The sequence below is a fragment of the Hordeum vulgare genome, chromosome 3H (assembly GCF_904849725.1).
Source record: "Hordeum vulgare subsp. vulgare chromosome 3H, MorexV3_pseudomolecules_assembly, whole genome shotgun sequence".
In the NCBI taxonomy this organism is placed as follows: Eukaryota; Viridiplantae; Streptophyta; class Magnoliopsida; order Poales; family Poaceae; genus Hordeum; species Hordeum vulgare.
The window spans coordinates 20996723-21020688 of NC_058520.1; the positions used below are offsets into that span (position 1 = coordinate 20996723).

The 23966-nt window shown below is 47.1% G+C and overlaps 1 protein-coding gene and 1 long non-coding RNA gene across 2 annotated transcripts; one reads left to right on the forward strand and one right to left on the reverse strand.

The window, feature by feature from the left end:
- Positions 1-2053: 2053 nt before the first annotated feature.
- LOC123439320 lies at positions 2054-4765 on the reverse strand. The gene is made up of 2 exons (XR_006630064.1): positions 4319-4765; positions 2054-2416 (listed from the first exon to the last, which is right to left on the reverse strand). It is a non-coding gene; the product is annotated as an uncharacterized LOC123439320 (long non-coding RNA).
- A 16751-nt stretch (positions 4766-21516) lies between these two features.
- Positions 21517-22443, forward strand: LOC123439321 (germin-like protein 11-1). The gene has a single exon (XM_045116054.1). The coding sequence runs from the start codon at positions 21517-21519 to the stop codon at positions 22183-22185; it is 669 nt and encodes a 222-aa protein (XP_044971989.1). The 3' UTR covers positions 22186-22443.
- The last annotated feature ends 1523 nt before the right edge of the window (positions 22444-23966 follow it).

Consider the following 23966-nt stretch of genomic DNA (forward strand, 5'->3'; position numbering starts at 1 on the left):
CTAGTTTTTGGTCAATTATTGTGGTCATGCAGAAGTTTTCACTTTCACACGATCCAGTAGCCAGCGGACCTTGACATGGGCCTAGCATCTTGAGCACCAAAGGTGTGGGGAAAAACATTATAGCTCCCATGTCATGCCATAAACCAAGAGTACTTTCGGTTGCTCAAGATTGACCACTCAAATTGATAAACCTACAAACAACAATTATGCCGATGAGTATGATTTACCATAACGAAATTCTCATCGTCCTTCCCAAGCTGAGTGCCAATTGGAAGCCAACTTAGCACAATCATGCACTGTGTTCTCTCTACCTAAACTACACTGAATTGTTCTAATGGGAGCACGTTTATACATCATCCAACTTAGGATACGTGATGCGCATGTAATACCAAGATGACATTAGTGGCCACCATCAAAGCCAGTGAGATTGAGCAAAGTGGATTTGTCCTTCGTAGCAAACAACCAGTAGAGCTTTATTACTCATGACAATATAATCACTTCCATCCAAAAATTAGGACGATAAGTATGAGTTACTACATGACGGTCTGGTGGAGGTGGTTGTTGGCGCATGCTCATTGTGGCTCGTCAACTTTAGATCCAAAGACTTGAAGATAATTTATGCTTAATGGTCTAATGGCTATAATATTAAGGGCGACATGGTAATGTAGGTGCAGTGTTACTAGTCATTTTATAATAAAAAAGAATAAGGTGATTGCAGTCTCCCTTCTTTATTAAAAAGAAGGGTGAAGCTTCCATGGCGTCCACCAATACCATGTTGGTATTAAAGGCACATGTAAATGTGTGCATCCTATGCTTGGGGATGGTATATAAATGAGCACTCATGAGAACACATTAGTGTAGTATAGGCAGAGAGAACACGATACATCAGAGTCTATGACCTCTCGTGAGCTTTCATGATGAGACTATATGCTCTAGGCTAGCTACCAACTAGTGCATGTATTTATGCACCGGGCTTGGGAAGGATCGAGAATTTGGGTGCGGTAACTCATACTTATCGTCGTAATCGTTGCTAGTTGGTTTCTCAATTTGAGCAACCAATTATGAAAGCTTGAGACTAGTCTGGGTCCGGAACGGCATCATGGGAGCTACTAGTGTTTTCTTCACATACTATGTATTCTTTGGTTTCTAGGTCGGCACCAAGGTCCGGTAGTCTAGATGATTGTAGGTGAAAGATGTTGTGTGACATTTGCCGTTGCAAGTAGTTTCGACGCCTTGGAGCATCATTTTCCTGCTTGGTGGCACCACCTTGAATCCCCTCCTCTACTTAGACCCGAAGTTTTTACATAAACCGACACATACGGTGCTAGTGATGCTGCACGACAATGCCTCCATGAGTTTATGGTTCGATCCAGAAGCATTATGTGCCTTACATCCTCTAGCTAATGCTTGCCGCCACTTATTCCTTACAAGGTCTCCCTTGATCTGCCAAATACCTGTACTATTTGCAAGAATCAAGCAAGAGTCTTCTTTAGCTCAGAAGTTAGTTTTTTTCTCTTGTAAGTTGTTTGATAGTGTGTTCTAAGCGCTGATGGGTTTATTAATTTAAAGTCGGGCTCATTACGAGCCTTCCATCCGATGACGTAGAGAATATTGTGAAATTTATATCATTACATTTTATCACATATATAGTGCTTTTTATCTTAGTCCTATATATTTACTAATTGGAGGAACTGTTTGAGGTAGGTTCAACATGTTTAATCTGAAGCAATCCACGCATGTCCTCGTTTTAACCACTGGATCGTCATTTCAAGCCATGTAGACACTCCTAGAGTCCCGGCTGGGCTCCAAGCAAGCATGCCTACACCCATGCCCTCCGGTTGCTTCCTATTGTATCTCTTACCATCGTTCTCTATCGGGAAATGGTACCCAAATGAGATCATGATAACCAATAGTAGTCATTGATTCTGCATTTTGGTGTGCCAATTAAATTTTATATAGGATTTACTCCTCGTACCCAAACTCCCTTGCCTGCGCTGGTGGAATACAACGAATGGCATGAAAGGGAACTTCTGGAGTCGAATCAACAATTCCATAAATGGAAACAAAATATTTAAAACTAGATTTATAATAGTCTGACTTTGAAGAAAACATTATTAAGGAGGGCCTGTACACATAAAGCGCTTGGATGCACAACCATGTTGTCTTGAGGAATCTGAAGGCTTCCAAGTAAAGAGCTCCACAACCATGTCAGAATCTGAAGTGAACTATGCTGTCTTGGGGAAGCTGAACTACTTCCCTTGCTTAGGTATTAAAATGCATCTTGTCACATTACAAACTTAATGCACATGTTCAGCAAGTTTTTCCACATAACCTATATACACAGTGCCGACCACATTGGTGGAACACAACGAACTCGGTAAGGAATAGGGACAGCAGCATCCCTTGACTACTTCACCTGCAGAAAACAAAAATGCTAATCCGTTAGTAAATAATGATGCATGCAGAACCTGATATGCCTATGCAGCATACATGGTTACAGAAAAAAGCCTATGAGCAACATGTGTGTGCAAGCTGGTAAAACGTAACAGATATCATACTCTTGGCTATATCTCCTAGGATTGCAAATGACAGCGAAATAAACCATCGAAGCCTTTTTTGACAATGTAAATTATTCGGGTGGGATAGTTGAATGCTACTAATGTCGTGCTTTCAGCTAGCTGAATCTGGCAAAACCAACGGAGAACTCTAGGCATGGCCAAACAGGTACAAGCAGGTGACGTTAATTAACAGCAACACCACTAGATGTAACATGTGGATATCATTTGCGACCCAAAAGGGACAGTTATTTTGCCTTTGGCGTCGCCGTCGTTTTTAATTCGTTTGTGTGCTATTGACATGCATGAATCCCTATAGCCCAACGGGAAATAGTTCATGGGATGCAGGCTGCATGCGCTGGGCCGCTGGCAGACAGATATTCTTATGCTCTGTTACAGAGAAGATAACGACAGTCCCCAGGAAGAACACTCAGCGCAATCTCCGAAGATTAGAGAAAGCTGAAAAGTGAAAAGGCTACTCAACTAGAGAAGGTTATTTTTTTCTTCTTCTGATAATCTATATCACTTGTCTATCCTACATTGATCACATTCCCATGTTCTAACATCTTCCTGCTATCAGTCAGAGTGCTGAAAGCGAACTGAAGGAAAGTCTAAGGGAAGGTGTCCATGGTGACATTTATAATTACTCCTTCAATCAGTTTGATACTATCCTTGACATCGAAAAAGATTATCTGGCTCCTGAGGTAGAAGAGGAAGCAGTTAGCACAGTACGAGTATGGGACATAAGCTAACTTTGTTATGTTCTCACTGCTCACAAGCTACCACACATATTGTGTGGATTCACTTGCTAATACAGGAAGCTGAGACAAGAGTATGCTGAAGGTGCTGATATCAAGATGGGTGAAATGGAAGATATGGAATACTAGGCTTCGGTGGTGATGATGGTCATCATTTCCCTGGTTTCTACTGATTTTAATTGGGCACGAGTGCTCTGCCCTGTGAAGATTCCCTTTATCTGTGTTCCCTAGATAATGTAAAGAAGTTTTACATTTTCTGAATTATTGGGCTTGAAATATGTTCATGATGCAGAAATATTAATTTGGACAAAATGGTTATTTGGCATAGTAGTGCGAACTGCATATCAAACCACCATAAAAATATAAAATGATTGGAGATGAAGATGATGGTTTCGATGAGCCAGTAGCAAAGAAGCCCAAGGGACCATGCTCCGATTTAAGCTCATAGATTGGGCAGAGGTCTATGAATATTCTTGATGTCATGATACATTGTGTCGCCTAAACACATAGATAAAAAATGAAACACGTCTTATTGGTTTGACACATATTTGGTGTCCAACTACTAGTGGGGAATCTGTATTATGCTTTTCTCTTCATCTACATTGTTCTTCACTGGAGAAGTTTCCCCAAAGCATGCATTTGGGGCATAATATTAACTTTTCTTTCCGAAATGCTACTAATGTCTAGATTTCAGCTAGCCGACTCTCAAACAGAAAAACCAAGGAGAACTCTAGGCATGGCCAAAGAGGCACAAGCACGTAATATGAACAGCAACAACGCTATATGCAACATCTGGATACCATTTACAACCCCAAAGGGACAGTCATTTTGCTTTGGCATTACCCTCGTTTAAAATTTGTGTTGTCCTATTGACATGCAAGAATCCGTATAGCCAATTCAGCAATAGTTTGTGGGATGCACACCGCCTGTGTTGGCAGCCAGATATTTCGATACAAAAACCAAACAATCTATATCTCACAAACTATATCTTGAATATGTTGTTACCTTTAGGGATTGAGCCGCGGGCTGCGGCGGAAGCATATTACGGTGCCACCCTCCTCGCTCGCGTGGACTTGGGGATGGAGCCGCGTGCTGCGCCCGCGGGTGGTCACCCCGGCGCCCTCCTCGCCGATGGGGATCTGGGGGTTGAGCCGCGAGCTGCGTCGGCGGGTCGCTCCGGCACCGTCCCCGCTCACGGGGGTCTGTGGGTGGAGCCGCGGGCTGCGGCGGAGGGCCATTCCGGCGGCCTCCTCACTGGTGTGGATCTGGGGAGGACGGAGACGTTGGCTGCGGCGGCGGGCCGTCTCCACTCTCCACGCCCTGGAATGGAGACGCAGCCTCGACCTATCACACTACAAAACCAGGCGCAGCGAGGTTTGAGATTTTTTTATATATAATTATGCAACTTTTCTTTCTGGCAGTACTGGGATGGACGCGTCCGTCGCAGCTCAGTGTCAGATGCACGGACAGCACTCGAATGGGCCGATCCAAAGGGACGGCGATTTCATCGCTTTTTATCCGCTTTGGATCGACCGTCTGTCCGGCGTACGTCCTGTTTTAGCTATGAATCGGCAGCGCACCCAACGTGACGACCCATATGTGCCGACGTGGCCGGCTGACCGTCATATTTTGCATGAATTTGCATAGTTCGAATCAAATAACATAATTTGGTCCGAATAAAATAGCATAGTTATTACAAGCCGAATAAAAATAACATAGTTCTCACATCACACACGGTATTGCAAACGGATAAAAGAAGATAAAATCTATTGGTTGCCAACATGAGCCCACATATGCTCAACCAAATCATTTTGCAGTTGCACGTAAGTTTCCCAATCACGCATGTCTTGATAAAATTGGGTGAATTGTTCAAATGTTGCCGCTCCTCCATGCTCAGGCACAACATTCTCACCCTGAAACTGAAAACCTTGATCGTACAGACGTTCCGGGCGCTCGTCTTCTACGATCGTATTATGCATGATCACACAAGCACTCGTCACCTCCCATAGTTTCTGCGTGCTCCAGGTATTAGCAGGATACCGTATGATGCCCCATCGAGATTGCCAAGCATCAAAGGCACGTTCGACATCCTTCCTAGCACCCTCTTGCTCTTAGGCAAATCTTTTCCTCTTCTCTCCGACAAGGTTGGGTATTGTCTTGACAATAGTGGTCCACTGAGGATTAGATATCGTCACCCAGGTAGTATCCTCTGTCGTAGTTGTGGCCGTTAACAGTAAAGTTCACCGATGGGCTATTGCCTTCGGCAAGCCTAGCAAACACCGGCGAGCACTGAAGCACGTTGATATCATTGTGTGATCTGACCATGCCAACGAAAGAGTGCCAGATTCAGAGATCTTCAGACGCCACGGCCTCTAGTATGGCAGTGTAAGCCTTGACATGGCCCTTATACTGCCCTTGCCAAGCAGAAGGGGAGTTCTTCCACTCCCAGTGCATGCAGTCTATGCTACCAAGCATCCTTGGGAAGCCCCTGCTGGCATTCATCGCCAATAAACGGGTTGTATCTTCAGTAGTCGGCTCTCTCAAGTACTCAGGCCAAACACAGCAATAACAGCCTTGCAGAACTTATACAGGGATCCTAGGCAAGTAGACTCGCTCATACGGACGTACTCGTCAATGAGATCACCGGGTACTCTGTATGCAAGCAATCGGATGGCGGCAGTGCATTTCTCATAATAGGAAAAACCTATCTTGCCAACGGCATCCTCTTTGCACTTGAAATAGTCATCATAGCCGACCACCCCCTCTCTAATACGGTTGAAAAGATGCCTACTCATATGGAAACGACGACGAAATTTTTAATGTTTGAACAACGGGTTTGTTGTATCAAAATAGTCCTTCCAAAGAAGGAAATGCCCGCTCTCTCAGTTGCGATTCAACGCCGGAAGGTGGCCCGGAATGGAGCCACGGAACAACGGATGCTGGCTACTGAGGTGGTGATGGATCAACATGGCAGCCAATATCTGTTCCTCGTCATCGGACGACGAATCGTCGGAGTCGCAAAGGAAATTGTGAAAAAAGAACTCGTCGGCGGAGTCCATTTTGTACCTTGACAAATTGTTGAACAGCTGGCGGGCTTCGACGAAGGAGACGGCCGGCGAACGGAGTCGCGGCGTGCACGGACCAGCTAGTTGCCCTCTAGCATCCGACGAGTGGGCCGGTGTCCGACGAGCGTGCGAGTGAGGATTTGGCCGGGCGGGGAGGCGGCTTCTTGGTCGGGTTAGGCTGTGTGGTGGGGGGAGCGGGAGTGACAAGCAGTCGGCTCCCCGGTGGCAAGACGACGACGACGGGCGACGTGGGAGTGGGCGGCGTTGCTGGGCAGATGTGGAGGCACCGGCAGCTGGCAGAGTCGCGGGCAAAAATGGGCGGCGACATCGACGAGGAAGGAGGTGGGCGAGGGTTGGATGGGGGGAGGCCAATGTGCCACTGGCCAACGGGTCTGGGGAAGGAGAAGGCGAGCGTGCGCTTGTCCGTCGCGTGTCTGCGCCGACGCAAATCCAGCTAAAAAATGGGCCGGGAATGGGTCGCCCGCGGACGAAAACTGGACGGGCGTCCGTTTGCGTCGGTGCGTTGGGCCGCCTTTTGTGTGGGACAACGACGAAAGAAATGGGTCGTCCCAATGGAGTTGCTCTTAAATCTCCAATGCAGCAAAAATCCCGCGATTGTGACACCCCGACACCGACGCCCCAGAAGATTCCCCCTTTATTCCGTTTTCGTCGTGTGTTTATTTTAATTGTGGCATCGTCATCGCATCATCTGCATTGCATCGGCATCTCCGTCGCCGCCAGTTTTCAAAACTTGCATCCGTTGTTAGTTGCCGGTTCTCGTCGTCGCCCGTTCTGAGCCCGACCGCACTCGCACGCGCCCGCGGCATCGTCAAAATCTTGTTTTAAAAGTGTGTGTAAAACTTTCTCTGATTGGGTTGGAACTTGACGTGCGGTCTTATTTTAATATAGATAGGCCGCCAGTCAAATTTCGTCGCAATCGGAGTCCGTCTGGTACTCGAACGGTCGACCGTAGCAGCGCCGTCTTCGGTCTATCGTCAGACATTGTTCGGTGTTTTAAAATCGCGTTGCCGCGCCGCACCGTTTCCCTCTCTTCCCCGGCTAACCTACTCTACACAGCCACTTACCCGTCCCCGCGTGCGAAACCGTGAATATGGGACAAGCAGTGTACGTAGTGGGCACATATTGTTTGAAACATTCACCCTCTGTGATTTTGGAATGCAGCTAACAGTTTTTTCTTCTGAAACAAACAAAAACAAGAGATTGGAATATGCACAGCTAGTGGTAGTTGTTATCGAGTGCCCTGCAAGGCTGCAACTAGTATATTCAACAGAGAGCAGGTTTTGCAGCACCACCACATCCATATGTTTATTTCAGGAACTAGTGTTGTAAGACCTGCTCTCTGTTGGTACTGGCTGACTAAATCAGGAATAACGCAACCGAGTACCTGTTGCGATACGTGAAGGGTACTAGGGTAGGCTTGTCGGAATTTGTTCTTTGATGAATCCTTCTCGTTAAGGCCATCCCTCGGTAGTTCCTAGTCTTGTACACTATGTATGTTGCATAATAAATGTGTTTTGCCAAAAAAATTTACTAAGATCTGTCAACAATACTCGCAACACGTCTTGCAAGCTGAAATTCAGAACACTGGAGACTTCTTTCTTCCGATGATCATTGTTACATACTTGACCATATTGCCGCTAAAAACCAACTTGTGCACTACTTGGGAAACATGGAATTCTCAGACTTATGTATTCAAAGACATGTTGCTATATTAAAAAGTTGGCTGGACCAAGGCACATGATAAGTTGTTTCAGATAGGCCAAAATGTACATACCTAGTTAAGGTGGAATATGATTGTATCATGGTGTGTAAAACATAAACACTACTACCATATTGACATAATTCAACAAGCTCACTGAGAAATGCTCTCGAAATAGACTTTCCCCCCTTTATAAATAAAGGCACAAACGGCCAAACTGATACAAAAAAGATCAAAAAGCTCTTTCCCCTTCCTCCCTCCCGAGGCGCTCCCACGGGTGCCCCTGAGAGGCAACCCTAGATCCGTCACCTCCCCTACCCTCCCCCCCCCCCCACTCACCGTTGTTGCTAGGGAGCGTGCGCGGGTGAAGCATGTGCGTCGTTGGCGGCGGAGGGCCCCTTCATCTCATCGCCTGGGGTGCGACACTGGCCGGCCCTCGCGGACGGGATGCAGCATTGGTGGCCGGGCGCGGCAGCACATCGACGCTCGGGCGCGGGCCAGTGACGGGGGCATGGCAGTGGTGCGACGGGCGGTTTGGTGGTGGTGCATGCCGGTTGGCGATGACGGCGGCGACGGCTCCGTGCGTCCGCATCCGCCTCTGGCGCTGCGGGTCGCGGGCGGCTTCTCTCGCCATGGTGATGGTGTAGGGGCGGCACGGTAGTGGTGGATGTGGGTGTTCCCATTCAGTCGAGCCCTTGCGGCTTAACGGCGGCGCTCGACGCGGGAGGGCCTCCCAGGTGACCTACCTCGATTGCGGCGACAGGTCGATCTGGTCTCCCTCGTCGGCGGGCACACGTTTGCGGATGACGTAGCAGAGAGTTGTGCCAGCTACCATGATGGGGCGACACGAGGATGCTCCCCCTTTTTCCCTCTCACTCGGCGGGGAGCTCGGTTGGTGGGATGGGTGGTCACGACGCGCACGTGTCACCTGTCGTCGGCATGGTACCGGTCCGGATTCGTCCGCTCCCTTTTCTCCCCCGTTCCTCGACCACGGGCGGGTTGGCGCAGCTCTACCAGCGGAGCGTCTAGGGGTGGCTATATCGGTCGAGGGGCGTCGATTGATCCAAAGTCAGGGCCTTTGTGTACGTCTAGGGGATGTCTGGTTATAGGGCGATGGCTCTAGTGGTGGGAGGCGCGGCGTTTGTGGGCGGAGCATGCGTCTCAGGTGCGAGCGAGCAACCATGGCCTCGCAGTGGCGTGGTTGAAGGTGGTTCACGGAGTTAGGGTGCGTTGGTAGGGGCGAGTGCCGGGGTACACCACTTGCCCAGTCCTTTCACGGCCGACGGTGGTGGCAGCCGTGGTCGCCATACCCTTCCTGAATGCTCCATCGCGGCGCTCCCCCTCATGTTGTCTTGCTCCATGTAAAAACCCGATTCGTGGGATGGGTGGGATGGGTGGCCACGACGCGCACGTGTCACTTGTCGTCGGCACAGTGCTGATCCGGATTCGTCCGCTCCCTTTTCTCCCCCGTTCCTCGACCACGGGCGGGTTGGCGCAGCTCTACCAGCGGAGCGTCTGCGGGTGGCTATATCGGTCGAGGGGCGTCGATTGATCCAAAGCCGGGGCCTTTGTGTACGTCTCGGGGATGTCTAGTTGTAGGGCGATGGCTCTAGCGATGGGAGGCACAACGTTTGTGGGCGGAGTGTGCGTCTCAGGTGCGAGCGAGCAACCATGGCCTCGCGGTGGCGTGGTTGAAGGTGGTTCACGGAGTTAGGGTGCGTTGGTAGGGGCGAGTGCCGGGTACACCACTTGCTCAGTCCTTTCACTGGCCGACGGTGGTGGCGGCCATGGTCACCATACCCTTCCTGAATGCTCCATCGCGGCGCTCCCCCTCATGTTGTCTTGCTCCGTATGAAAACCCGATCTTCGTAGATTGGGTGGTGACGGCTATCTTGGTTGTACCATTCTTGGAGTCACCGCTTGGGAGGCGTGCGTTCGATGTTGTCTGACTGACCTCTCTATTGTTGTCAGTGAGGTGGTGTGTCGGCACCTTTGTATCTTGCCTTGGATGTGTGTGTTGTGTGCCTTGTTTGGTCTCTTGGTTGTATTCGGTAATGGTTGCTTTATCTCTATTATTAAAGGGGGATCTGCCGTCGTCGTGATGGTTCAACCTCGTACAACCTCCCCCTCTTACCGCTAGCCTTTCCACCGTTCCACTGTTTTTTTTCAATTCCTCCATAAACCAAACGATTAAATACAGAAAAAACCGGTTTACACGAAAACCCTCTACATGACCACGCACCCACGTCCTCAAACTGCGAACCGCTCCTCTCGCGCAGCAGCTCGCCGCCGCTCGCCCCCGTCCCCCGCACCGCTCGGTGCCGCCGCCACCCCCACGCCGCCACCGTGCCCTCTCCCTTCCCGCCGGCCCTCCTCGCCACTGCGCCCTCTCCCTCCCCGTCGGCCCTCCGCGAGTGGGCAGCCACCGCCGCCGCCGTCGTCGCTTCTCACCGTCACGGATTTGTTGCTGCTGCAACGCCCGAGGTCGCCGAGGTGAAGGACCTTGACGCCACCCTCCGCGGGGAAGGTGGGTTCGGGTCCACCGGCGTTTGAGATCTCAACCTTGTTGTTGATGGATCGATCTAGATAAGTTAAGAGTATCTATTTAGGATGGTGATGGATGGAAACCTTCAGATGTTAGCCTGTAGATCAGGGTTTCTGTTCACCTCCTTCCCTGCCCGTTGTCGGCCCTATGACACATACTGGACTACGTTTCGAGGTTTGCAAGTTCTTGATCGCCAAATGATGGTTCATCAACACGAGCAGAGAGAGAGACACCTCACGCTGCCCCGTAATCTTGTACTTCTCAAATCAGTCAAAGGTTGCTTCATTCCTTTCTATGTCTATAATCGATGGTTGCTTCATTCCTTTTTACCTGCATGTTTACCTTTAAATATATTTTTTCTCGAAATATTCAGTTTTAAATTCTTGATATTTTTCTTTTAGTTTTCCTGAAACTCAGGCAACCAAGACCACTGTGTTTCTTTTCCTTTTATTTGTTGGTCATAGTTTTCCTGAATCATCATTTTCTTCATTAGTTGTAACTGATAGAGTAAGGTGTGGTTGTTTGCTTCGATCAAGTCCAGTTCCATTGTCAAATGACATTTATTCAGTCTTGTTGATGACAGTACCAGTAGCACAATGATTCAGTATTGTTGATGTCCAAAATTCATTCCTCTTGCTATGCAAATTCAGTTCATGTGTTGTCCAAATTTCAGCGTTTAGTTGTGCAAAAAATCAATTTGTTTGATGTCCAAATTTCAGCGTTTAGTTGTCCAAAAATTCAGTATATATGGTGTCCAAATTTCAGTGTTTTGTTGTCCAAAAATTTAGTGTATTTGCTGTCCAAATTTCAGTGTTTTGTTGTCCAAAAATTTAGTGTTGGTGTTATGCAAATTTCAGTGTATAGGCTATCTTATACGCCGTCCAAATTTCAGTATACTTCCCATGCTATTTTAGTATTTTGCTCCCATCTATCAAATGCTTTGCTGCATTTCATCAAGTGATTTCAGTGCACCAAGGTTGGCTTTAACCCTCTGTGCTCTTTTCTTTTCCTAGGCACCCATGGGGTGAAATTGTTGCAAGGATGAATTTGCTGATCTCATAATATCAGGTGAAGAAGAATTGGATGGGTGATGTGACAGCCCGATGTCGACGTTCCAGAAGATTCCCTTTCCTTCCCGTTTTCTTCGTGTGTCTATTTTATTTTGTCGCATTATTCGCATCATCTGCATTGCATCGGCATCCCGTTGCCGCCCGTTTTCAAAACCTGCACCCGTTATTAGTTGCGGGTTCTCTTCGTTATCGTCGTTGAGCGTTTCGAGAACAACCACACACGCACGCGCCTGCGACATCGTCAAAACCTTGTTTTTAAAGTGTGCGTAAAACTTTCTTTGATTCGGTTGAAACTTGACGTGTGGACTTATTTAAATTTGGGTAGGCCGCCTGTCAATTTTCATCGCGATCGGAGCTCGTTTGTTACCCGTGCCGTTTATTATATAGCGGCACTAGAGCCGGTCAATTGTCGGACGTTTCAGTATTTTAAACTCTGTCACCGGGTTGTCCGTTTTCCCCCTCTTCTATGCCTAGCCCCCTCGTTTGTCTATTTATAGACCCCGTGCTTATTTTAGACAGCTTCCCTCAAATCCCTCCTTGTTTTCCGCGCCTACCTACCCCTAACCCTAATCCCGCAGCTCTCTCTCCTCCCACCAGCCCCAGCCGCCGTGGGCCCGCCGAGCCCGTCCGAGGCCCGCCCGGGCCCGGATCCCGCCGCCGCAGCCCCCCTGCTCCCGTCAAAGCCCCTCCATGGCAGCGCCAAGGCCGCCTCCCGCACCTTCCCCGTCGCCCTGCCTGCCCGAGCACCCGTCGCCCTGCCTGCCCGAGCACCCCCCCCTCACTGGTCGCCGCGCCGCCGCCGGTCGTCTTGGCCGTCAGGCCCCCCTCCTGCGCCGCCCCGCTGCATCTCGCCGCGCCGCCTTCCTTCATCCTTCTTGCCTCGGCCCGCTGCTTTGCACCACCGGCCGCCGGGAGAAGCTCCTCGCCGCGTCTCCCGCTCCTTCCGTCGCCGGGAACGGCGCCCCTCGGCCCAGATCCGCTCGGATCCGGTCTCGCCCCGTCGGCTTCCGTCTTCCCGCGCCGTGCCCTCGCTGCCCGGCCCTGCTAGCCGCCGCCGCGTTAGGATCCTGTTCGAGGGAGAGCTCCAGGGTGACGAGCGCCAGCAACGCCAGCGCCTGGGCCTCCTCCCGCATCGCCCCTGGCCGCAGCGCCCAGGCCGCGACGGCCCAAGCCACGCCGGCCCAGACGGGCTCTGTCAGCTCGGCCTCCACCGCCCCAAGCCGCAGCCTCTCCTCCGTCCAGGCCGGCCCAAGAGGCATGGTGAGCGCCCGTCTTATCCCCGCCTGTGCGTTTGTTAGATATTGTGCGCTCATGCCTGTTTGGGTCCTGTTGCAAATTCGGCCCAACAGTAATTTAGGATTTTCCAAATTAGTGGTATTCCAGGAATTAGCTAAATATTTAAATGTGTGTAATTTTTTATCCGTGTGTCGAAATGAGGCGTGTATCATACGGATTTCACGTAGTTTCTCGTGTAGAACACGTTGGCGCAACTTGCATATTTATTTGACGTTGTTTAGCATGCCGTATGCATAGTTTAGCGTGCTGTCCTAATATGTTTTGCCCGTAGTTTATTTTTTCTTGCGGTCTGGATTGCTCGAATGCCTTAGATAAAATGTTCATGCTCTAGGGACCCATTTGCCATGTATTTTAGAGCGGTCAATTGTATTTTTACGTGTAGGGATTTGCCGGTAATTTATTTTCCCGCGTATAGGTTATTTTTTTCTCGCATTTATGTGCGGCATTATTTTGTGTTGCAAACCCCACATATTTTATATGTTTTCGGGGTAGAAAAATCCATGGGAGATATTTTATATGCGATTTTTCTGTGCAATTAGTTTTAGTTTTTGAGGAAATTAGTTCGCGAGATATTTTGCTATGTTGCCCTTTTGTTTAATTCGTAGGATTTATTCCGTGCGTCGTTTGACGGAGTTGTCAACTAGGGAGTTGTTCTTGGGTGTTTAGTCTAGCCCCTGGTATTTTTAGTTGCAATAGAAATGCATGTTTAAGTGTGTTTTTATTGCTCTCAAGTTGCTAGAAATAGTGCTGTTTTAGAGGAGCTGAAATATTTCTAAGTCTGAAATCTGTTATATTTTGTTGCTGTCTTGTCTTGCTTGCATCTTGTGATCTGTAGCTCTTTTGAGGTTGGTCCAATGGAGTTAGTTGTATCCCTTGTGTTTCTCTAGCATGCTGTAAATTTTCATGCCATTTGGAGTCCTGTATCTATAGGTTTTGCTGTTGTCAATATAGCTTCAGATCGAAAACTGCACTTTCATGAAGTGCTATTTTCACTAAGTCTGAAATAGTGTGTGCGATGCCATGTTGTGTCTTCTTTTCCTAGTGTTCCTTGCTGCCATGATAGTTGTTGTTAGTTGTATGTAGTAGTGTTTCTTGCCCTCTTTCGTGTCATGCCTTGCTTGAGTTTATCGGAGTTGTGTAGCTCGTAGTTGTGGGGCGTAGAAGATGCTATGTGGCTGATTTTGACAGATTGTAGTGATTTCTTGTTTTGCTCGTAGTTTGTGAACCGTAGCTCCGATTCGATCGTGTCCTACATGAAGCTTGCTTAGAATCTCATGTAGTTTCTTTTTCTCTTGCTGTTTGTATGTTTAGAAGTGCTCGTGACCCCCGTTGCACACATATTGCTTTCATGCCATCATATCGTGCGGTGCTTGTATCTTTTGATCCGTAGCTCCGTTGGAGATGATCTCTATGTGTAGTTTGCTCGAAATGACGCGTAGAATCACGAGAACCTATTTGTTTTGCTGTTTAACAACTAATTAAACGTGTTAGTTCAGATCTGGGCAGATTTGTAAATTAACATGTGAGGTCGTCTCGGAGATGCTATATGTCATTTCCGACCTCACCTAAAATGCCTAGATAGGTAGTTTAATTTCCGCTTCACCTCTTGCATGTTTAACAACATTAATTTTGCCGTGTAAATAACCGGGAGTGAACTAAATAACGAGTTGCATATTGAGCTTCACTTAACGTGTAGTGTTTGATTGTTGTGATTGTCATGCCTTGCATTAGACCGTTCATGCTTCATATGTGTTGTGCATCATGTGGTGAATTTCGTGCGTTGATTTGTGTTTCCGGTTTGCTTCGTCTCGATAGAGTTCCGCAGCGTGTCGGATTGTGAGGACCCGTTCGACTACGTCGGTTCGTCTGCTTCACGGAGGCATTCTTCTTCCAAGCGGGATCTCAGGCAAGATGACCATTTCCCTAGATACCATTACTATCATTGACATGCTAGTTTTATCGCTTCTATCGATTATGTCTCGTTGCCTACCACATGTTAAATATCAGCCTCTCAACAATGCCATGATCACCTTCAACCTGTATGACCTAGCAAACCACTGATTGGCTATGTTACTGCTTGCTTAACCCGTTGTTAGCGTTGCTAGTTGCAGGTGCAGATGCGTCCATGTGATAACATGGGTCCCTTGTCATATCGCCATATTTAAATGCTATTTAATTTAATGCACCTATATACTTGGTAAAAGGTGGAAGGCTCGGCCTTTCTAACCTGGTGTTTTGTTCCACCTTTGCCCACTTAGTTTCCGGCTACCGGTGTTATGTTCCATAAATGAGCGCTCCTAACACGATCGGGGTTGTTATGGGGACCCCCTTGATAATTCGTTTTAGATTAAAGCTGGTCTTGCAAGGCCCAACTTTGGTACTACATTTGCCTAACAACCTAATAATAATGCATAGGGACCCGCCGGCACCCGCGGACTAATTTAATCAACCCCCGGGCCAGTGCTCCTCATGAGTGTTGGTCCACCCACCTAGCAGTCGGCGGTGCCACCACGGGGCAACTCGAGGTTTGGTTCCCGTCCACTTTGCATAGACGGTGTGTCCTGAGAACGAGATACGCGGCTCCTATCGGGTTCGTCGACACACCGGGTGGCCTTGCTGGATTAGTTTTACCTTTGACGAGATATCTTCTGCATCGGGATTTCGGTGATGCTTTGGGTAATCTTAGAGTTGAGGTTTTCCACTAGGGAATCCGACGAGATCGCGAGCTTCGTGATTGAGGATTTCTATGCGACTTGTGGTAATTTGTGATGGACTAGTTGGAGCACCCCTGCAGGGTTAAATCTTTCAGAAAGCCGTGCCCGCGGTTATGTGGCAACGTGGAAGTTTTGTTTAACACTGGTTCTAGATTACTTGAAGTTAACTTAATTAAAATATGCCAACTGTGTGCGTAACCGTGACTGTCTCTTTCGTGAGTTCTTTCTCCGATCGAGGACACGGTGGGGTTATGTCTGACGTAGGTAGGTGTTCAGGATCATTCATTTGATCATCAGTAGTTCACGTCCGTTATGCGTAGATCTTCCCCCTCTTACTTCTTGTACTCGTAAGTTAGCCACCAAATATATGCTTGGCCGCTGCTGCAAACTCACCACTTAACCTTGCCTCATCCATTAAGCTTTGCTAGTCTTGATACCTTTGGAAATGAGATTGCTGAGTCCCCTGTGGCTCACAAATTACTACAACACCAGTTGCAGGTACAGGTAAAGGTTACTTGACGCGAGCGCGTTGATTGTACATTTGGAGTTGCTTCTTCTTCTTCTTCTTCTTCATCGATCTAGGATGGGTTCCAGGCCGGCAGCCTGGGATAGCAAGGATGGACGTCGTTCTTATTTTTCTCGTTTGTTTTCGTCCGTAGTCGGACCCTGCTCTTACCCTTGATTATTATGTAATGTACTGAAGCGACTCTCATGTAGCTTGTGGCGAGTGTAAGCCAATTCGGTATATATATCTCTTCTTTTCAGTACATGTACTTGTAACGATATCCATTCTTGCGACACGACGAGATGCGCTTCTATCCCTGACGAGGCCTTCGTGCCAAATTGAGGATAGGGTCGCATCTTGGGCGTGACAGGTGACCCCTGCGTTGCCAACAACATGGCTTGGGATAGGTTGACCTGCAGCTACGCCATTGCCAGCTCTCCAAGGATCGTAACAGTGTAAGTAGCCTCTATTTGTGCGCAATATTATTAAATTAAGCGGCATCATAGAAGATTATATGACCATATATAGTGCGGTGAAACTGATCCACTGGGTATTTGCTTTCTCCAGAAACATGTCCTCCACTGGTCTTAATGGTGATATATCGTCTTCTTTCGCAACTCTCAAGGTTGTCCAATACTTGTATGTTAAGAGTTGTAGATATATTTTGTCCTTTGTTTGCTCTTTGCATTTTCTTTTTGCAAAAGATTTGTTTGTAGTTTTTTTGGGCTACAAAACTTGTTTTAGAATATTGGTTTCATATGTTTCAGGGATCCATCAAACAATAACTTGACATGCTCAATTCCACATGCCCTTTCACAGTTGACTTCACTTACTGTGTTGTAAGTTGAGCAATTTTTCTCAAATTTTTATGTTTCCCTTCATGATTTACATTGAATCATCCGAATAAATGTATTGTTTGTGTATACAGAGAGTTGTCAGGCAATAAGCTCAATTGATCAATCCCCCCAGACTTCTCAAAAGAATTCAAGATGGCTCCCTGAGCCTGAGGTAAAGAAAATCCATTTGGCACAACTCATGTACTGTACTACTCCTACTTGATAATTTTCATGAAGTGTCTTAATTTCGTTATTTCGTTAGTTATGGAAACACAACAAAAGAATCCCCGTGAAAATAATCATGAAGTGAAAGAACATAGCAAAAGAACACAGTCGAGCAAGCTTGGGAGGTGATCAAGGAACTTCACCAGGCGTATCCAATCTAAATTTAACTCCTTTTGAGGTGTACACGATCTAAACTTAACTCCTTTTGATTTTGAGGTGTACTTGGAAGAGGCACGCACGCGGATATGGTTGCCGGAACTTCTGGCGAGGGAGGCGAGGGAGGCAGCATCAGGCTATCACGCCCAAGATGCGACCCTATCCTCAATTTGGCACACGAATGCCTCGTCAAGGATAGAAGCGCATCTCGTCGTGTCGCAAGAATGGATATCGTTACAAGTACATGTACTGAAAAGAAGAGATATATATATATATAAAGTATTGGCTTACACTCGCCACAAGCTACATCAGAGTCACAGCAGTACAATAGATAAACATCATGATGAAGAGCAGGGTCCGACTACGGACGAAAAACAAATGAGAAAAGAAGAACGACGTCCATCCTTGCTATCCCAGGCTGCCGGCCTCGAACCCATCCTAGATCGATGATGAAGAAGAAGAAGCAACTCCAAATGAACAATCAACGTGCTCGCGTCAAGTAACCTTTACCTGTACCTGCAACTGGTGTTGTAGTAATCTGTGACTCAACAATCTTATTTCCAAAGGTATCAAGACTAGCAAAGCTTAATGGGTGAGGCATGGTTAAGTGGTGAGGTTGCAGCAACGACTAAGCATATATTTGGTGGCTAATTTACGAATACCAGAAATAAGAGGGGGAAGATCTATGCAGAGCGGACGTGAACTACTGATGATCAAATGAATGATCCTGAACACCTACCTACGTCAGACATAACCCCACCGTGTCCTCGATCGGAGAAGGAACTCACGAAAGTGACAGTCACGGTTACGCACAAGTTGGCAAGTTTTAATTAAGTTAACTTCAAGTTATCTAGAACCAGTGTTAAACAAAGTTTCCACGTTGCCACATAACCGAGGGCACGGCTTTCCGAAAGATTTAACCCTGCAGGGGTGCTCCAACTAGTCCATCACAAATTACCACAAGCCGCATAGAAATCCTCGATCACGACACTCGCGATCTCGTCGGATTCCTTAGTGGAAAACCTCAACTCTGAGATTACCCAAAGCATCACCGGAATCCCGATGCACAAGATATCTCGTCAAAGGTAAAACTAATCCAGCAAGGCCGCCCGACGTGTCGACGTACCCGATAGGAGCAGTGTATCTCGTTCTCAGGACACGACGGATGGAACTAGCTACGAGTGCCAAACCTCGAGTTTCCTCGCGGTAGCCCTGCAGACAGACCGTTTGGGACCAACACCATCAGCACTGCCCCCCCTGTTTATGTAAAATTACTCCTCGGGTAGCGGTAACTCCCTATGCATTACAGTATTATCAAAATTATTATGTTGGGCAAATGTACAACCAATGTTGGTCCTTGCCAGACCAGCTTTAATCTAAAACGAATTATCAAGGGGGTCCCCATAACAACCCCGATCGTGTTAGGAGCGCTCAATTATGAAACATAACACCGGTAGCCGAAACTAAGGGAGCAAAGGTGGAACAAAACACCAGGCTAGAAAGGCCGAACCTTCCACCTTTTACCAAGTGTATAGGTGCATTAAATTAAATAACATTTAATATGATGATATAACAAGGAACCCATGTTATCACATGGAAGCAACTGCACCTGCAACTAGCAACGCTAACACAGGGTTAAGCAAGCGGTAACATAGCCAATCAGTGGTTTGCTAGGTTGAACAGGTTGAAGGTTTTCATGACATTGTTGAGAGGTTGATATTTAACATGTGGTAGGCAACGAGACATAATCGATAGAAGCGATAAAACTAGCATGGCAATGATAGTAATGGTATCTTGGGAAATGATCATCTTGCCTGAGATCCCGCTTGGAAGAAGAATGCCTCCGTGAAGCACACGAACCGACGTAGTCGAACGGGTCCTCACAATCCGACACGCTTGCGGAACTCTATCGAGACGAAGGAAACCGGAAACAAGAATCAACACACGATATTCATCACACGATGCACAACACATATGATGCATGAGCAGCTGAATACATGCAAGTCACGGCATGGCAAATCACACAATCAAACACTACACATTAAGTGAAGTTCAATATGCAACGAGTTGCATATTGACGAAACTCCACGCTAATTATTTAGTTCTATCCCGATTAGATACACGACAATATTAAATGTGGTTAAACAAGGCAAGAGGTGAAGCGCAATTTAAACTACCTATCTAGGCATTTTAAGTGAGGTCGGAAATGACATATAGCCTCTCTGAAACGACCTCACATGTTAATTTACAATTCTGTCCAGATCTGAACTAATGCATTTAATTAGTTGTTAAACAGCAAAACAAATAGATTCACGCGATTCTTCGCGTCAAGACAAGCAATTTACACATAAAGAACATCTCTAACGGAGCTACGGTTCAACAACTACGAGCAAAACAAGGACTGGCTACAATCTGCCAAAATCAGCCACATAGCATCTTCTACGCCCCACAACTACGGGATACACAACTCCGATAAACTCAAGCAAGGCATGAAACGAAAGAGGGCAAGAAGCACTACTACAAACAACTAAAAACAACTAGGATGGCATCAAGGAATACTAGGGAAAGAAGACACAAAATGGCTTCCCACACACTATTTCAGACTTAGTGAAAATTACACCTCATGAAAGTGAAGTTTTCGATCTGAAGCCATATTTATAACAGCAAAATCATAAGCTACAGGTCTCCAAATGGCATGAAAATTTACAACATGCTAGAGAAACACAAGGGGTACAACTAACTCCATTGGACCAACCTCAAAAGAGCTACAGATCAAAAGGTACAAGCAAGACATGACAACAACAAAATATAACAGATTCCAGACTTAGAAATATTTCAGCTCCTCCAAATCAGCACTATTTCTAACAACTTGAGAGCAAGCAAATCACACATAAACATGCATTTCTGTTGCAACCAAAAATACCAGGGGCTAGTCTAAACACCCAAGATCAACTCTCTAGTTGACAACTCCGTCAAACGAAGCACGGAATAAATCCTACGAAAAAGACAAGAGGGCAACATGGCAAAATATCGCGCGAACTAATTTTCTCAAAAGCTAAAACTAATTGCACAGAAAAAATATGTGGGGTTGTAACACAAAATAATGCCACACATAAATGCGAGAAAATAACCTATACGCGGGAAAATAAATTAGCTGCAATCCCTACACGCAAAAATACCAATGACCACTTTTAAATACATGAAAAATAGATTCCTAAAACATGGGCATTTATTTAAGGCGTTCGGGCAATCCGGACACGCGCGAAAATAAATACGGCGTCTATCCTATCTAGACAGCATGCTAACCTATGCATACGACATGTCAAACAACGTCAAATAAATATGCAAGTTTCATAAACGGATTCTATACGAAAAACTACATGAAAAATATATACAAATCATCGCGAACGGATGTACGGTTTAAAAGTTACGGGAGTTTGAATGAACGTCTATTTTCTGGAATATATACTAAATCCGAAAAAATCCCTAAATAGCTAAACGGGCTGAACTGGGCGCAACATAAAAAAAAGGGCACATGCGAGGGACTGGCTCACCCTGGCCACTTGGGCCGGCCTGGTGCAGGGGGCTCGGGGCCCAGGCGGTGGAACGAGTTGGTGGGCCGAGGCGGGACTGGTGGCCGGCTGCGGCGTGCCTGGGCCAGGGAGCTGCTGGTCACGCGCGGGCGAGCGCTACCGCGGGGCGACGGGAATCAGCGTAATAATTTCTCTCGATTTGCATCCTCGGGTAGCCTGAAGGTGAAACAAATGGTGACCTAGGGACATCTTTAGAATCTACTCTCTTCGTCCCGTAATATAAGAGCATTTTTTTACACTAATATAATGTCAAAAACGCTCTTATATTATGGGACGGAGGGAGTAAAAGCTTCATATTAACACCTTCACCCTTTTGCCACAATTCAGAGATTGTAACTTTGGCCACAATCCGAAGCAAATTCTGCAGTGAACTCCAAGAAATCTAATACAGCTTACACAGATTTGGCTTTGGCTGCACTCCTTCTCATCACTTTATATATAAACCCATGATTTTCTACTCCATCTCTGCATCCAAGAGATGAAGCTCTTCACTGTCATATTTTCCTACGTCCTCCTCCTTGGCCTCTATACACCACCAAGCCTGTCAGATAGTCCACCTCTGCAAGATGTGTGCCCTATGGCACCTCAGAGTGAACGGAATCCGTTCATGAACGGTTACGTCTGCAAGCATCCTAGCACCATACTTGCTTCTGATTTCAAGACATTGCTTCTCAACCATGCCGGGAAACTAGACAACATGGTCCGTTCATCTACAAACATCGTCACCGCCGCCGAGTTCCCTGGCCTCAACACCCTTGGTATGTCGATGGCACGGACCGACATCGACCCCTATGGCCTAGTGCTTCCCCACTCTCACCCAAGGGCGTCTGAGATGATGTTTGTCCATGATGGCAGCGTGCTGGCCGGTTTCTTTGACACAACCGGTAAGCTGTTTCAGAAGAGACTGTGTGAGGGGGATGTGTTCATCTTTCCCCGTGGCTTGGTTCACTTCATGATGAACTATGGTTTTCGCCTTGCGACAACATTCTCGGTTCTCAACAGCCAGAACCCTGGTGTGGTTGGAATCACCCATGCGATGTTTGCACCAGATTCAGATGTAGTTGAGGGGCTGATGGCCAGAATGATGAAGTTCAGAGATATGGAAATCCCTGACAATAAAACTACTGATTTTCCATGGACTTACTGATTAATTATGTAACTAGTGAAGATAGTGGATCCAATTATAATGAAATTTATCCATGGATGATGATTTCACGTTTCAATCTGGTTTTGCATGCATATGGACAGAATTTCATTCTAGTAATGTTCTATACTCGGTGATGTAAATACCATGTGATGTACTAGTTGATTAATTTCTGTAGGATTTGGACCACATCCTTCTAGCTGTTTACCTTACAGGTTGCTTGTGTAGCCTGGATCCTTGTCGTGATAATAATAATAATAATTCTGGACGCTATGCATTATCTTTCCATGGTGTTGTTCCTATCTCATTACTGTTGCACTAGCACACCCAAGTTTTGCAATCTTATCTAAGCTGGGACATGAGATTCCTGTCAAGCGACATCGAGCCAGTCTCTTTGGTTCAGCATCACCAAGGTTGGCATCCTCCAAACTGTAGGTTCTTAGTCATGCTTTTCCTTTTGCTTTACTCAGTGGAACTCCATGCTGTTATTTTAGTGTTGTTCTCTTTGCTCCTTGCAGTCGAGGAGGCCCCTTTCCTTTCACTGCGTTCTTTTTCACTTTGCAATCTCCCAGGGTAAAGGACATCAAGGTAAATAGGACTACTCGGCCAATAGTGATCCAGCTTTACCGCGGTACTCGTCTCAACAAGGACTTAAAAAACCCTCATGTTGTCTTTTTTTTTCAGAAAGAGAGGAACGCCCTCGGCCTCCAATAGTCTTACACACACGGACCCATTACGGAATTTTATGTGATTTTCTTCTAACTAATCTCTCTCAAAAAAAAAAATCTCTCTCCTCCCTGATTTTCAGCGGTGGTGGGGCCCATCCTCCCTGTGAAAATTATAGATTGGCTGACTATTGTTGTTGTTGTATTCCTTCTGGTGCCTTCCTTGTCTCTCCTTGTCCCTCCTCTATTCCCTTCTGGTGCCTTCCTTGTCTCTCCTCTATTCCCTCCCGCAGTCACAGCGGGAGTGGCGGGGACGCTAGTGACGACGCGGACGCTGTTGACTGGAGTTATTGCCAATGAGTTGTTGTAGACGTAGCCATGAATGTCAATGTCGAGGTAGCCGATTATGGTGATGTAGCCGTGGTCGAGGTAGACGTGGTCAATGTGTGATCGTCGTGGATGACGAAGCCGCACAAAGCCGGAGGCGCAAAAAAAAGCGCTATGACGGAGCTGCAGACGTGGACGATGCACCTTGCGGATGTCAAAGGGTGCCGTCGGCGATGAGTCCTCTGGTTTTGCCAGGACCGGAGGAAACCCATCGAGCACACATCGGTTTTGCCAGAACCGTGAGGCCGTGTAGGGGTCGTCACTATTGTGACGCCGTGTCGATGCAGTCGTGCCGTCATGGACGACGTGGTCGATGCCAATGTCGTGATGCGGTCATTGCCGTCGTCGAGGTCGCGTCTTGTAGAAAAAAATCTGTCAGAGGATGCTAGGTGTTCATCTTGTGGACAAGGCGGCGATGGTGTGTTGACGAAGATGTTGATGAAGACCTCGGTGATGAAGATTTGGAGATGGCATCGTAGCAGTGTGTCGATGATAATGTGTCGCTTGAAGGCGTCCCTTGTGTTGAGTAAATAGGCAATTTTCCGAGTAGATTAATCCATGAAATAATTACTAACATGGCATTAACTAGGTTCATGACATACTGATCACGGAGTATAATAGCAAGTACTACACATATAGCAGAAACATCTACGAATATAGGCAGTACTACTAGTGCAGACAAAAACAAGAGAGACGTGGTCCGAACCCACGTCCGAGTCGGTAACAGCCCAC